Consider the following 17,184-nt stretch of genomic DNA (forward strand, 5'->3'; position numbering starts at 1 on the left):
TACTAATAAATTATTGTGATCTAAAACCAGGTGTTTCAGTTTCATTGTCCAACCCCTGTATGTGTGTATGTATATTTCTGAAGTATAAGTCCTGTATGTTGAATATGTATTTTTAACAGAACAGTTCCAGCCAATACATGACGGTGTAATACCAGCTAGTTCCAAAAAAATGTACTTTAGTCAGTTATAACATTAAAACCATAACCTGGAGAAATTATTTATTAGCTTACAAACTTTATGAGCTTATCTGCTAATAAACAGAGTAATCCTGATGTTAGTGCATCAACAAAACATGAGTAAGACTGATAATCTATGTGACTTTACAAGGACCGGCCTGCAGTTTTTTTTATTTTTCCACATTGGTATATATCCTTCAGAAACATCTGACTTGCAGTGCTGATGATGTGTTAAAGTACAACAGAAGTCAAGCAAGAAATATACCATCTGCATCCTCTGGATTTTACACTGAAGCTCACACACTTCAATGTCGTAACTCCTTCGCAACTCATTCAGCGCAGCCTCAGTTCGCTTCTTCTCCTAGAGAAAAGACACACATAAACCCCAAAAATGTACAAAATTACATTTACTTTAAAAATCTCACTTCAAATGAGAACTCTGAGCTATCACTGAACCACCAATAAAGAGACAGGAAGTTCAATGAGTGTTCGGATACGGACTGTTTGCGCATTTATCGCACTGTTGGAGAATACAGGTGAGCACCGTCTGATTTTATGGGCTATTTTAAGACAAAATAAACAGCAGCTCCTTAGCTAGAGAACACTTACATAATACACCGGAGCAGCGATAAGACAGCGCTTATGTTTCTGCTCAAGGTTCCCAACAACATCAGGGTCTCAGATCAAATTATATTAAGATGACTACATATAGTGTTCTGAGAACTCATGCAGTAAACTACTCCTACTGACATGGACTATTTCAGTCTGGAATTTATGCAGAAAGCTGAAAATACAAACAGTTGTCATATTTTCCTTCAATAGATGGTCTAGACAACTCAAATGTAGTTGTCTGCAAGGGCAGCTCCTCAACCAGAAAGCCAGACTGATCAACCCTGTGCTCAATAAGCAGGCATATTTTAAAATAAAGTGTTCTTTATTTCTTTTTCACAAGGTAAAACTGATTTCAGCTTATAAAGTTGTTTGTTCTTATAAATAAAATATTTCAAACATATAATCCTAATCTATTTTGGACTATGTCTCTATACATAAAGATATCTTCTCTTGTTTTGGCCTTACATGACTTTTCTCGGTGACATAAGCTGAAATATGTTGGTCAAACAGGATAGGTAAAATTTGAGGTTGACAGACTTTATAAGAAAAAAATAATTAAACTGGTTGTTTAACAGAATACTTTAAATGTAAACTAGCAGGATTAGTTTTAGTAGTCTCATTTAGTCAATGCATTTTATTGGGACATACATTTTAAGTTATGTCACAAATTGTCTATTGGATTTAGGTCTGTACTTTGACTGGGCCATTCTAACACATCAGACTGTATCTTTCCTTCAAATCTGAAGGAAAGATACAGAAATCATGAAGGGGGATTTTTACGGTGAGGTGCAGTATTACTTTACCCCCGCTCAGTGTTTTCACCTCCCACATGTTTGCCTTCACAGAACAGCTGTATTTACACTCAGATTAAATTGCATATGGAGGGACTCTATGTAAAAAAAACAGGCAAGGTCAGAAGGCTACAAGTTGCACTGGAAATAATTTAGGGGTATCAGTAATCGCAGTTGAATACAAATGTTTGTAAAATTGAAAACAATGTATTGCTTTTGCTTTACAGTTATGCATTACTCTTATTATATAAACCCTAAAAACTGCTGAAAGTTGATGGTTGTAACTTGACAAAATGTGGCAAAGGTTCAAGGATGTCAATCCATTACAGATAGTTGTAGTAAACAAAGAAAAACATTAATTAGTGCTGACATATTTTAAAACAGAAGAAAACATTTAACCAACCAAAAAAATGACATCACTAACCTGATCTGAGGATATTGTAAAGTCAAATACATGTTATAGTATTTTGCTTTAGTAGTTTGTGTGTTTCCAAAATTGAGATCTCTGTGTTTTTCTGTTCTCAAAACATCCTTGGTGTTCTACATTTTTTACTTTTTTCTTTACCTGCAGTAAAATTACATAAAATCATATGACAATCGACACTGAAATCTCAGACTCACACCTAAAGTTACATTGCTTTCCGCTTATCCAGAAATTAAGTACTGGCTGTTATCTGACGCCACAGGGATCGTGGCTCGCCAGCAGACGACGAGCACATTATGGTTTTATCCTCATGCCACCAGTCTTATCGCTACAAATATGTGCAGCCTTATCATTTTAGACTGGTGGATAATCCATGCCCCAGCACCTCCATCTGCCTACCAACTGGTTTTATACCCACATAGTTGTGAAATCCATCTGATCAGCAGGCGTGTCAGAGTTTGGATCAGTAATCTGATATGCAGCTGCGCATATTTGTTTGACATAAGGGAAGAGCTGAACAAACCCAGCCTGCTTATCACGCTGCTTATACAAACTCCAGAGAAAGTAGTAGAAACAGCTAACAGCAACGACCACTGCATATCAAAACTTGTTTATCTTCGGAATTCATTTGAAAGTTGTATGTTTTCCACGTACATACAGACCAAAGGTTTGGACACACCTTCTCATTCAAAGAGTTTTCTTTATTTTCATGACTATGAATATTGTAGCTTCACACTGAAGGCATCAAAACTATGAATTAAAACATGTGGAATTATATACTGAACAAAAAAGTGTGAAACAACTGAAAATATGTCTTATATTCTAGGTTCTTCAAAGTAGCCACCATTTGCTTTGATTACTGCTCCACACACTCTTGGCATTCTGTTGATGAGCTTCAAGAGGTAGTCACCTGAAATGGTTTTCCAACAGTCTTGAAGGAGTTCCCAGAGATGCTCAGCACTTGTTGGCCCTTTTGCCTTCACTCTGCAGTCCAACTCACCCCAAACCATCTCAATTGGGTTCAGGTCCGGTGACTGTGGAGGCCAGGTCATCTGGCACAGCACCCCATCACTCTCCTTCTTGGTCAAATAGCCTTTACACAGCCTGGAGGTGTGTTTGGGGTCATTGTCCTGTTGAAAAATAAATGATGGTCCAACTAAACGCAAACCGGATGGAATAGCATGCCGCTGCAAGATGCTGTAGTAGCCATGCTGGTTCAGTATGCCTTCAGTTTTGAATAAAACCCCAACAGTGTCACCAGCAAAGCACCCCCACACCATCACACCTCCTCCTCCATGCTTCACGGTGGGAACTAGGCATGTAGAGTCCATCCGTTCACCTTTTCTGCGCCGCACAAAGACACGTTGGTTGGAACCAAAGATCTCAAACTTGGACTCATCAGACCAAAGCACAGATTTCCACTGGTCTAATGTCCATTCCTTGTGTTCTTTAGCCCAAACAAGTCTCTTCTGCTTGTTGCCTGTCCTCAGCAGTGGTTTCCTAGCAGCTATTTTACAATGAAGGCCTGATTCACACAGTCTCCTCTTAACAGTTGTTCTAGAGATGTGTCTGCTGCTAGAACTCTGTGTGGCATTGACCTGTTCTCTAATCTGAGCTGCTGTTAACCTGCGATTTCTGAGGTTGGTGACTCGGATGAACTTATCGTCTGCAGCAGAGATTACTCTTGGTCTTCCTTTCCTGGGGCGGTCCTCATGTGAGCCAGTTTCTTTGTAGCGCTTGATGGTTTTTGCAACTGGACTTGGGGACACTTTCAAAGTTTTCCCAATTGTTCGGACTGACTGACCTTCATTTCTTAAAGTAATGATGGCCACTCGTTTTTCTTTACTTAGCTGCTTTTTTCTTGCCATAATACAACAGTCTAACAGTCTATTCAGTAGGACTATCAGCTGTGTACTGTATCCACCTTCTGCACAACACAACTGATGGTCCCAACCCCATTTATAAGGCTTGAAATCCCACTTATTAAACCTGACAGGGCACACCTGTGAAGTGAAAACCATTTCATGTGACTACCTCTTGAAGCTCATCAACAGAATGCCAAGAGTGTGTGGAGCAGTAATCAAAGCAAAAGGTGGCTACTTTGAAGAACCTAGAATATAAGACATATTTTCAGTTGTTTCACACTTTGTTGTTCAGTATATAATTCCACATGTGTTAATTCATAGTTTTGATGCCTTCAGTGTGAAGCTACAATATTCATAGTCATGAAAATAAAGACAACTCTTTGAATGAGAAGGTGTGTCCAAACTTTTGGTCTGTACTGTATGTAATTGAAGCTGTGCCCCACCTGCTCATGTGTTTTTCTCTCTGCAGCCTGAATTCGTTGGTCCATCTCTTCCTCCATCTCACTGAGCTGCATTGATGCTTGGTCCTGTGCTCTGAAAAAGGATCAGCTTGCTATAATTCACAACCGTTATGGGCTTCATCACAGTACTCAAAGGCAACAACATGTATTCAAATTTAACTAATATCAAGATGCGTTACTACATCTTTGTCAGTATTGTCAAATACAGATGTTTAAAATAACATTCAGTCATTTTGGTCTTAACATTGCTATTTGACACTAAAAATCCCATAGGGCTTGAATGACAGATGAAAACCCCACAATTTAACTTTGCTGTGTGTTGGTTTTGCTCACCTCTTTATGGCAAGAGCCAGGTTCTCCATCTCTGAGTTCTGCTGCTTGATCTCTTTAGTAAAGTTAATGATGACTTTCTCAAACTGAGGAATCAGTCTGGGCTCAGTCAGGCTGATGTTCTGGTATAACGTCGCTGCCTGTTCGTGTCTGAAAGAAAACCAGGACACCAGTCTTTTTTAATGTGGCTGTCACTGTTTTGCCATGAGACAGATTAAATATTTTGCTAATCTGGAATAAAACAACATTTGACCATAAACTTTTAAGTTTTCATCCTTATAGCCCTATTTTTTGATACTTTATGGTTCTAGTTTTAGAAATAGAAAAAATACTCTCAGAAGGCAAAGTATAAACGTTTGTCAGTTTCTCAGGAGAGAAAATATCACATTTTTAGTGGTTTTTACTATTGAAGTCCCTAGATAGCATTATGAAACTGCATGTTGTCATGGGGAAACTGATTGTGGTCAGACTCTGAGCAGTTTGATAGACAGATAAGCCCTCACAAGTAAACCACATATTATACTGTATGTAAAATAGTGAGACTTTTGGCTTCTTCCATTCACTTGAGATGAAATTGCTGTTGACAAGCTCCTGTGCTCATCAGAATAATAATGATCATCTTAACCAGAACAGAAGTTTTAAGCTTGAATTGAATACTGCCACATTTGGTATTTTATTTAGTTAGAAGTGTTCCTTCTCCACTGTGACAAAGTACATGCAGACAGGTTTGGCCAAGAAACGCTTTTAAATTCCTAAGTCTATGTAGGGTGCTGGTTTATTTGGTCTTCAAGCTTCATCTTATGAACTCACATTGGACTTTGGACTTTACTAGCTTTCTTTTTAATGTCATCATTATTCAGCAGCTTTCGACAGCCTTTGCTCACTCTCTTTCAAGCTTTTTAACATATTTCTTTACCAGAAATGGAAATTAATAAAATAAAATTAATAAAACTGTCCTCAGCTACTTTTCTGGACATAATTAAAACTATGTATCCTTAATACACAGAAATGACTGTGTAGTTTGAATTTTAAAAATACAATCATATTCTATAAAATAGAATGCACATTCCAATGGAGCTTGTTTATCAGATTAAAAGTACCCTTAAAAATAACTTTCAAGAAGTATTAAATATTCTTTTCATTAAACCTTCATTTCTGAACTAAATTGTGTTTTAATGGTCAGATGTAATTCTCTAGTCTTAAATGTAAAGTTTTCATCATTATAATTAACAACAGAAACAATGTTTTTAATCACTTTGTGTGTAATTAATATATATACCATGTCTCACTCACTAAAAATAACTGAACTTTTCAATTATTTTCAACTTCATTGATTTTGTTGTTTGTTATACAGCAAAAAAGACCCCCATACCCTTCACATCTGGATAATAAACTTTAAGTTCTGAAAATTGGGATTAAACTATAGAATTTAACCCCTTTTTGCTGTTAAGCCAAATCTGCTTTGGAAAGAAATGTTGAGAATAAGGAATGTCCACTGTTTCTAGGCCTTTTTTTCTAGCAGCTTTTACCCAAACAAATTAACCTTTAATTATGCTGATTGACTGCTACTCACAACATCATGAAATTTGTAGTAATAACCTCTGCAATAGTCTGTCACCTAAATATTTATAGTTTAATCACATATATCAGTTGTATGTGGTTTTAGAGACATATAGCAAGATAAACTGTTCTGTGTCTCAGCAGGAAGGTAAAGGTAGAATCTCTGAGTGCACAGACTGTGTTTGTCTAGTGAAGAGGATGACTGGATATAATCCTGTGCATATAGACAATGCTACGTAAAGAGATGATAATAGCTTCCAGTGACACACATCTTTCTGCAGCGTCAGTACAGAATATACACAAATAAATGTAAATCCAGGATCATATGTGCAAAGGTCAGGTGTAAACAGGGACAAATAGATGGTGTTACCAGGATGGATTTTTTAACATCAAAGCTGGAGTTCACCTGGAGTCCCAAATTTAAAGGAAAAATAAAATTGTAACGCCATTACATTAGACCACACTTTCTGGTCTATAAGCAATGTGCTCTTTGTGGAGTAAAACCAAACATACAAAGTACTGCATGTACTTGACACTTTAACTTTGTAAACAGCATTTCATGAAAATTAAGGCTGATTATAAATTCAACTCAAATGAATGTAGAAGGGGAATTTTATCTATTTAAAAAAAATAAGAAATCCTAAGAATGTCTTCAGTCAGAGGCTTCTTCAGATCTACTGTAAGACAGACTGCAATAGGAGATCCCTCCTGCCCGCACCCATCAGCATCTACAATGACTCTTTAAGGAAACCTGTATAATATGAGCTACAATAACATTTCATTTCCCTTTGGGATTAATAAAGTATTTTTAAATTCAATTGCATTTTTTGAATTTAATTAAATTTATCAATCTGGAATAAAGCATGCAGTTTAAAAAGCATCCCCTAAGCTTTCTTTAATCATTTAAACCTTAACGTATGACTGTTTTCAGTGGGTTTGACAACATAAAATTACATCAAAAGATCTTCTGAATACCCAACTTTAACAAAAATAAAATCCTCAGTTGGCAAATGACAATTTTTTTGCTCTCAATTTTTAGACAAAAATTGAGCTATGAGCTAATTTTTTCAAATTGTTGTCTTTCAGCTGACTGATGGAGCAGAGACAGTGAGAGCTTGAAAATAAGTGAGTCCTTTTTGCAGATAGCACCACTGTGACAATCGATGTCCTGATGCCACAGTGCAGCAGCGCGAGGATCAGTCCCATGCAAGGCCCAAGGCCACACACAGACACATGCGCAGAAACATTATTCAAAAAATACAGTTTTTATGTTGGCATTCCTTCTTTAGCTTTAAATATGTTATATCAGGTTTAGACCTTAATATCGGAAACATGTTTTCTAGCCTGATTAAAGTAGGGTTGAACTGTTTAGCCTTAATGATCATAGTGAGATTTGATTTAAAAAGCAGGAAGCTTGCGAGCCTTAGAACACAATCACAACTGTGAAGCATAAGGGTGACAGCATCATGTTGTGTGGTTGTTTTGCTGCAGGAGCGACTGGTGCACTTCACAAAATAATTAGCATCATGAAGAAACAACATTATCTGGAAATATTGAGGCAACATTTCAACCAGGAAGGTAAAGCTTGGGCTCAAATTCCCAATGGTTTATGACACTAAGCAAATTACCAAATCAGTTTCAAAGTGGCTTAATGACAACAAAGTTTTGTAGTGGTCATCACAAAGCAGAAGGGGGCCTAAAAATCTAAGTCATTTAGACCAGTTCTGTCCGGAGGAATGGACCCACTTACTTAATTTGATTTTGAATAAATATTTCTGGACTGAGGAAGAAAGCTGTAATACCCAAAGATAACCTACGCATGAACATGCAAATTCCATGCAGAAAGGTGCCAACCAGGTTTCAAACACATAATCTTTTCTGTCATGGCAAACAAATTCACTTCTAAGATCACCTCTCTAACTTGTGGGGTTCCACAGGGGTCGGTTATGGGTCCATTGTCATTTGCTTTTTATATGCTTCCCTTACCTGCCATCATTCAGTCTTTCAATGACATGTCTTATCGCTTTTATGCAGATGACATTCAACACTATACAAGTATTTTAAACCTCATTAGCTGAATGAGGTTTACAGTAGAAGTTATAGTGAGAAGCTTAAGAACAGCCGTTCTACTGGTGACACTTCAGCTGTATGGACCAGTCTGAGAAACCTGACTGCTTATAGGAGCCCCCCCACCCTTCCTGAACAGAGTCGTCTCCTGGCCAACCGTCTGAATGGCTTCTACTGCAGACATGACAAGAAGCCATTCACACCTCAAACCATCTCCTCCACATCCCATTCAGGAACAAATTCCTCCCATAAAGTAACCAACCCCCTACCTTCAGATCCTCTGCCTGCACTAAAGATCTCCGAGGAAGATGTAAATAGGCTCTTTCAGCGCAAGAAAACAAAGAAAGCAGGAGGACCTGATAACGTCTCCCCATCATGCCTGAAAGCCTGTGCAAATCAACTTGCTCCGATCTTCACAAGGATCTTCAACAAATCACTGGAGAAATGTGAGGTCCCCTCTTGCCTCAAACGATCCACCATCATCCCGGTTGCCAAGAAACCCACCATCCTAGGATTAAATGACTACAGGCCTGTAGCCCTGACGTCTGTGGTCATGAAATCCTTTGAGCGGCTGGTGTTGAAGCACCTGAAAGACATTGCAGGCCCCCTGCTGGACCCCCTGCAATTTGCTAACCGAGCAAACAGGTCGGCAGATGATGCTGTTAACTTAGGTCTACACTTCATCCTGCAACACCTCAACCACCCAGGGACGTACGCCAGGATCCTGTTTGTAGACTTCAACTCAGCCTTCAACACCATCATACCAGACATCCTCCACCAGAAGCTCACCCAGCTCAACGTCCCAGCCTCCACCTGTCATTGGATCAACAGCTTCCTGACGGACCGACAGCAGCAGGTGAGACTGGGGAGCATCTTCTCCCGAACCAGATCAATAAGTACTGGTGTCCCCCAGGGGTGTGTTCTATCCCCACTCTTCTTCTCTCTGTACACAAATGACTGCACCTCATCGGACTCGTCCGTGAAACTCCTTAAGTTTGCAGACGACACCACTGTCATTGGACTGATCCAGGACGGTGATGAGTCTGCATACAGACAGGAGGTGGATCGGCTGGTACACTGGTGCGGTCAGAACTACCTTGAACTGAACCCACTCAAGACACCTTCCACAGGAGCTGCTGGTCATCTTCTACACTGCCATCATTCAATCTGTCCTGTCTTCATGTGGTTTGGCTCATCCACAAAACAGGACAGGTGCAGAGTGCAACGAATAATCAGGAATGCAGAGAGAATAATCAGGGCTGACCTTCCCTCCATCCAGGACTTATACAGGTCTGGGGTCAGGAAAAGAGCTGCTAAAATCTCTGCAGACCCCACACAACCTGCACATAAACTGTTCAGAGCTTTACCTTCAGGCCGCCGCTACAGAGCACTGTTCGCTAAAACCAGCCGCCACAGAGACAGTTTCTTCTCCCTGGCTGTTTCTCTGTTGAACATTCAATAAAGTACAGAACAACAGCATACAGATGTTGCAAATGCACCTTTTTATTTATATATGTGTATATTGTACATTGTAAATATGTATATTCCGTAATGCAAAAACAAAACCAAAGAGCAAAGTGTACCAGAGTCAAATTCCTTGTTTGTATGTACAAACTTGGCAATAAAGCTGATTCTGATTCTGAATACATTGTCCACCCTAGTCCACTGTTTATCTCAGATTAGTGATTGGCTTACCAGTAACTACCCTGTTTTAAACAACAAAACGCCGGAAACCATGATTATTGCTCCTCCAGAACTACAGACAATAATCAGTCAGGCTCTTGCTTGTTTTTATCTAACTCCAGCATTCAAAATCGCTGTGTACTATTTGACTCCTGTCTGGGCTTTGACACTGTCTCAATTCTGTTTCTTTCATTAAAGGAACATTTCTAAATTGCAACATATGGCCTCTTAAGCTGAAATGGAAAGAATAATCCATGTAATGGTGTCATCGCATTTAGATTATTGTAATGCTCTATTTACTGGTTTAGATAAAACACTCCTTTTACGTCTCCAAGCCATACAAAATGCTGCAGCCAGATTACTTACACACTGCAGCAAGCAAGCTCACATTAACCCCATTTTATACTCTCTACATTAGCTACCAATAGATTTTGGGTTTCATTTTAAAATTCTCACACTAATATACAGAGTACTAACAGCCAGGCCCCAGTTTACTTATCTCATCTGCTGCTTGCTGTCTTCTTTCTGAGGGTCAACATTTTCTAGTTGTTCCACGCACCAGACTGAAAACCAAGGGGGACAGAGCCTTCCAGTCTGTCTACCCACTTAAAGTTAGTGATAAGTGGTATTGTGGATTTCTCATGGTTCTAATGGTTCAAGCTGTATGTCAGAATCACATCATTAAATTTCCACACAAACACATGAAGAGTGTTTTTTGCTGAAACTACTGACACGATGCTTCAATAGAGCTAACTATGAGAATCAGGATCTGTTTTACTGGCCAACAACTAAAAAGGAAATTGACACGCTTTCAGTAAACAGCAAGACAAAGTAAAAGAAGGGAAGACAAACGTATTTATCGATAGGCTCTCTAAGTTTCAGAAGAACTACATACCAGTTCAAACCTGCCTGGGTAAACTCTGAGGCTGCTCCTGACCTGTTAGCAATATTTATAATAACCCAAACCTTTGGATCTGTTGTTTTGGATATATTTGATGGCTCATTTTACTGCAAACAACAGCATGTTTAATGATATTTAAACTATGTTTTTGTCCTGTTTTGGTCCTTAAGATCACAGTGACACTGTAAACACCCAATGAAAGTAGAAAAAGAATTAGAACAAACTTTTAGCAAATGTCTTTAATTTAAATAATTATATGGATTCCTTTTTTTCCCATCTTTTCTTCTTATATTGACTTAATGTTTTAGAGTATTTATAACATTAAACATATTGCAGTTCCCTGCAGAAATAAAGTGTCAGTATCACCTTTACGCACACCGCGCTCTCTGTTGAATCGACTCATATCTTACTGAACATTTCCATATTTTGAACGCATGTAGCCACCAGGACAAGTGTGCTCTCTCTCACCTCGGGATAAACTTGGCCTGTTCGCCCAGCCTCTTCTCGAATGTCTCCCAGGCGATGGACACTGGTCCTCCGTCGGACTCCGTTTCCTCTCCGTAGCGGTCATGGAAGCCGTGGATGAACTCCTGCAGGGTGACGGTCCCGTCTTGGTCCACGTCCAGCCGCTGGAATATCCTGTCCGCCTCAGCCGCGGACACCTGCAGCTCGGCGCAGATCGTAAGGAACTCGTTCCTCTCGATGCGTCCGGAGTTGTCGACGTCGTACGCGTGAAAGAGGGCGCACAGTCGGTCCCTCTCCTCCGCACTCATATCCTTGGCGGAAGGCTGTAGCTGGCTGGAGGGAAAAAGGAGGAAGTTTCAGGAAATTTAGGATGACCACTGAGAGGGAGAATCCAAGAAATCCACACAAAGTGGCAAGCGACTTATCCTCTGGATGACCGCAAAACAAAAGGCCACCCCAGCTGTGTTAAATGAAAACTTTCAGAGAAGTTGCTATCTTGGACTCAGGTAATGCATCTGCTCTCAGTACCTCTGTAACACTGTTTGCTCGCTCCTCCCTCTCCTCTTGACATAAAGGTGTCGACTTCACGCAGGGGAAAATAGCTGCGATATTGCACTGTCGCAAGTTAAATGCAAACGCAATTTATGGAAGCCAATTCCGCCACTCCGATGAAATATAATGTGGCTAACAATTATGAGATAGCTATTTAATTTCTCTTAATAATAAGATAATATGGGATATAAGATATTTCTTTTTAAATACTGTTTTGTACTTATGAGATGTTTATGATATACCGATAGTCCGAAAAATATGACTTGACTATCACATAAATACGAGGTAGTGTGAGATAAGGAATGATTGTGGCACATTAATTTGACTAATTGTGGTGTTATTCATAAGCTAAATGTATAAAATATGATTTTTTTTACACAATTGCTGGATAGTATAACATAATTTTTGAAATTATGACATGGTACCTCATAACATATATCATATCATACTACCTCATACTTATAATTGAGTAATTATCTCATACTATTTCATACTTATTAGATATTATCTTTTAATTTTAAATATTTCCCTTTCTTTACTAATTATAAGATGTTTTTTGAGATATAATTAGGTACTAATACAAACACAAATAGTGATTTGATTGTCTCATAATCATGAGATAGAATGAGAAAAAAGATAATTTTTTGTACTAATTATGAGTTATTTTTTAAAATACTAATACCAATTAAACTTGGCTATCTCAAAATTAAAATATAGCATGAATCACTATTTCATATTGTGAGATGTTATGTCATGAATTACAGCGTATCTCATATTTATGAGACAGCCAAGTCATAATTAGGAGATATTATCTCAGTAATGAGATGGTTTCTCATGTTATCTAAAGAGCATATGACATATTTTTTTATTTTACTAATAATGACATTTTAATTAGATACTAATGGAATGAGTGTTAAAACTAATTATGACTCAACAATACCATGATTATGTGATTGTATGTGATATTATACTATTTCATTATTATGAGATAATACCTAATTCCCTCTCATAACAAAACGAGAGCAAAGTCATAGTTATGAGACACATATACAGGTCCTTCTCAAAATATTGGCATATTGTGATAAAGTTAATTATTTTCCATAATGTAATGATGAAAATTTAACATTCATATATTTTAGATTCATTGCACACTAACTGAAATATTTCAGGTCTTTTATTGTCTTAATACGGATGATTTTGGCATACAGCTCATGAAAACCCAAAATTCCTATCTCACAAAATTAGCATTTCATTAAAAGGGTCTCTAAACGATCTATGAACCTAATCATCTGAATCAACGAGTTAACTCTAAACACCTGCAAAAGATTCCTGAGGCCTTTAAAACTCCCAGCCTGGTTCATCACTCAAAACCCCAATCATGGGTAAGACTGCCGACCTGACTGCTGTCCAGAAGGCCACTATTGACACCCTCAAGCAAGAGGGTAAGACACAGAAAGAAATTTCTGAACGAATAGGCTGTTCCCAGAGTGCTGTATCAAGGCACCTCAGTGGGAAGTCTGTGGGAAGGAAAACGTGTGGCAGAAAACGCTGCACAACGAGAAGAGGTGACTGGACCCTGAGGAAGATTGTGGAGAAGGGCCGATTCCAGACCTTGGGGGACCTGCGGAAGCAGTGGACTGAGTCTGGAGTAGAAACATCCAGAGCCACCGTGCACAGGCGTGTGCAGGAAATGGGCTACAGGTGCCGCATTCCCCAGGTCAAGCCGCTTTTGAACCAGAAACAGCGGCAGAAGCGCCTGACCTGGTCTACAGAGAAGCAGCACTGGACTGTTGCTCAGTGGTCCAAAGTACTTTTTTCGGATGAAAGCAAATTCTGCATGTCATTCGGAAATCAAGGTGCCAGAGTCTGGAGGAAGACTGGGGAGAAGGAAATGCCAAAATGCCAGAAGTCCAGTGTCAAGTACCCACAGTCAGTGATGGTCTGGGGTGCCGTGTCAGCTTCTGGTGTTGGTCCACTGTGTTTTATCAAGGGCAGGGTCAATGCAGCTAGCTATCAGGAGATTTTGGAGCACTTCATGCTTCCATCTGCTGAAAAGCTTTATGGAGATGAAGATTTCATTTTTCAGCACGACCTGGCACCTGCTCACAGTGCCAAAACCACTGGTAAATGGTTTACTGACCATGGTATCACTGTGCTCAATTGGCCTGCCAACTCTCCTGACCTGAACCCCATAGAGAATCTGTGGGATATTGTGAAGAGAACGTTGAGAGACTCAAGACCCAACACTCTGGATGAGCTAAAGGCCGCTATCGAAGCATCCTGGGCCTCCATAAGACCTCAGCAGTGCCACAGGCTGATTGCCTCCATGCCACGCCACATTGAAGCAGTCATTTCTGCAAAAGGATTCCCGACCAAGTATTGAGTGCATAACTGTACATGATTATTTGAAGGTTGACGTTTTTTGTATTAAAAACACTTTTCTTTTATTGGTCGGATGAAATATGCTAATTTTGTGAGATAGGAATTTTGGGTTTTCATGAGCTGTATGCCAAAATCATCCGTATTAAGACAATAAAAGACCTGAAATATTTCAGTTAGTGCGCAATGAATCTAAAATATATGAATGTTAAATTTTCATCATGACATTATGGAAAATAATGAACTTTATCACAATATGCTAATATTTTGAGAAGGACCTGTAGTATTAGTATTTTTTATTTATGACTAATAATTCTTCTCAAGTCATAATTATGAGGTAATGTCTTAATTTGACTATTTATGAGATAATTATGAGACAACCATGCAATACAAGTAATAGTTTAGGTACTGATACTAATTAAAGACTTCAATCAGAATTATAAGACAGTATATCAATATTAAAAGAATGAGATGGTCACTGCATAAGTATGAGATGCAAACCATTTACTTTTCGGCTCAATGGCAGAAAAAAACTAAAACATCTTTTCTTGTAATTTGCATCTATGGAAAGAGTAAAAACTTTGCACATTTACACTAAAAAACAAAGTTAAATAAAAATATTTTGTTGTACCATCAAACTATCACTTCACTCTTTCCATTACATCTTGGAAGACATCTCAATCCCAAACCCATATGACCTGTCTGGACCAGCAGACAATACAATGCAAGGCTTTAAAATGCCCTCGTTCAGCCTTGTGTCCCATTTTGTGTGGTTACAAGATAAAATGCAGTATAGCATAAAATTTACTGATAACTGAATGCTTCTTTGCAAGACATTAGGTAAAAGTTATAAACTCACTAAGAGCATCGTGTTTTTTTTCTGGAAAAGGACAAAATTTCCCACCCAAAAAGGTCTTCGTGTTATGTAAGTGTTATTGCCAAAGTAGTTTTACTTGGATGACTTTATATCATGTCAGCAATACACGTTTTGCAATTATCTCTCTTTCAGCAGCTGCCGTTATTAGACCACATCTATTAGAAGTCCGGATTATTAACATTTTACCATTTTACCTAATGTGAACCTTTATTTTTTGTCACTTCAGTGTTGATTTATACCTAGTAATGTACAAAAAAATGAATGAAGTATTGTGATCTGAAAAATGTTTCTCCTTCCATCATGTAGATTGATGTTAAGTGGAAAGCTGGCACAACTCTTGATGATTATAACTATTATACTCTCAAATAAATATAATTCCCGCAAAAGCATGAAATATACAAAGAAACCTGAAATATACTTCCTCACCTGATCATAACCTGTTCTTTGTTAAGTAGGGATTCTTCCACTGCTAAGGAAATTTTGTCTTCTTCTGTTTTATCCTTCTGATGTTTGTCGTTGAATCCGCTGAGAAACTCCTCCAAGGTAACTGTGCCATCACCGTCAGCATCCAGGCAGCTGAATATGCCCTCTGCCTCCTCAGAAGGGACATGGAGCTCTTGGCAGATGGCAGAAAATTCATTTTTTTCAATCCGTCCTGAGTTGTCCACATCATAGGTGTAGAAAAGTGATTTTAGGCGGTCTTGCTCCTCATGGGCCCCTTTGTTTGTTGATGCCATAGTCATGACACTTTAAGTTTAAGACAGTTATTGGAACCCAAAATTTATCCAAAAAAAAAAAAAAACTGTTAGAGACTACTGGAGCTTAACTGTCGCAAAGTTAAACTTGCATTTCATTTTTGAAGACTCTCGCAGATTATGGGGAGACACCCATAAGGTGGGAACATGAAGAACAGCCCCATTAATAAAATGGCTGTTCATCATAGATAGTGCTGTGTCATTCTGTTACCTCACTTTTATATCCCCCTCCTCCTTTAGTGCCCTCTTCTTTTATTTGTTTTTTTCTATTTATCATGATAAATGTCCTGATAAAGCAAAGTTACGACACTGTTACAAATGCTGTAAAACCATGGCTGTTATCAAAAAGGAAAAACCCCTCAGGAAGATAAAAGTAATGGAGGGAATCTGCACTGCTATCAACTGAAGTGTCTTTGTGATCAGGATTCCTAAAGGCTTTTGGATTCATGTTTTCAAGTCCCCACATTTACTCCCTGTGTTCAATTCTGTCTTTAAATTACTTGCAAGTAAAATCTTACAATGCATTAAAAAGTATATTTTTAGTTTTAGAGTTTTATCATTTTGGGTGAAACAAAGGATTGTTATTAATGATCTAGAGAGGTCAGTAAGCCTAGCACAAAACCCAGTGTCCTATAGGTCATGGAGCTCCAAGGTGTCATAATCAGTTTGTTCAACCATGCAGGCGCACACTCTCATACCTAAGACCGATTAACTTACAGCCATGTTTTAGTATTGTACAAGGAATCTGGAGTACTCAGAGAGAACCGCCGTTTCTACAGAGAGAACATGAAAACTCTATGCAGAAAGACCGCAGTCTGGGATTCAAACCCAGGACCTTCCTGCTGCAAGGCAACAGTGCTACTAACTACTCCACCATGCAGCCCTAATGTAATAGGCAAGGCAAGTTTACTTATATAACACATTTCAGTAGCAAGACAATTCAAATTGCTTTACATGAAAAAAGAAAGAGACATAATAGGAAAAGTACATTACAGTGGCATAAAGGTTATTAAATAATTAACGAACACAAATGATGAAAGAGAATAAAAATTAATGATTAAAGTGATAAGATGATAATAAAAAAGATAAATAATGAAAATTAATGATAACATGATTGATAAGAAAATGAAAGGAAAGTTAGACTGAAAACTTAACTAATAATTTTTAGATGGCACAGTCCAAGGCCACCCTAAACAAATAAGTTTTTAATCTTAAAGCAACTTAGGGTTTTAGTACTTTCAAAGTTTTCTGGGAATTTATTCCAGATTAGTGGAACATAAGAACTA

The 17,184-nt window shown here is 38.4% G+C and overlaps 1 protein-coding gene across 1 annotated transcript in view; it reads right to left on the reverse strand.

Annotated features, from left to right (window-relative positions):
- rasef (RAS and EF-hand domain containing) overlaps positions 1-15,947 on the reverse strand; it is a 29,480-nt gene extending 13,533 nt beyond the window's left edge. Inside the window, exons 1-5 of the mRNA XM_047381799.1 lie at positions 15,570-15,947; positions 11,339-11,668; positions 4,663-4,809; positions 4,312-4,402; positions 442-537 (exon numbers count right to left, since the gene is read on the reverse strand). Coding sequence (XP_047237755.1) covers positions 442-537; positions 4,312-4,402; positions 4,663-4,809; positions 11,339-11,668; positions 15,570-15,886 — 981 coding nt within the window. The 5' untranslated portion in view covers positions 15,887-15,947. The remainder of the gene's footprint in view (positions 1-441; positions 538-4,311; positions 4,403-4,662; positions 4,810-11,338; positions 11,669-15,569) is intronic.
- Between the last annotated feature and the right edge of the window lie 1,237 nt (positions 15,948-17,184).

The sequence above is a fragment of the Girardinichthys multiradiatus genome, chromosome 12 (genome assembly GCF_021462225.1).
Source record: "Girardinichthys multiradiatus isolate DD_20200921_A chromosome 12, DD_fGirMul_XY1, whole genome shotgun sequence".
Taxonomy (NCBI): domain Eukaryota; kingdom Metazoa; phylum Chordata; class Actinopteri; order Cyprinodontiformes; family Goodeidae; genus Girardinichthys; species Girardinichthys multiradiatus.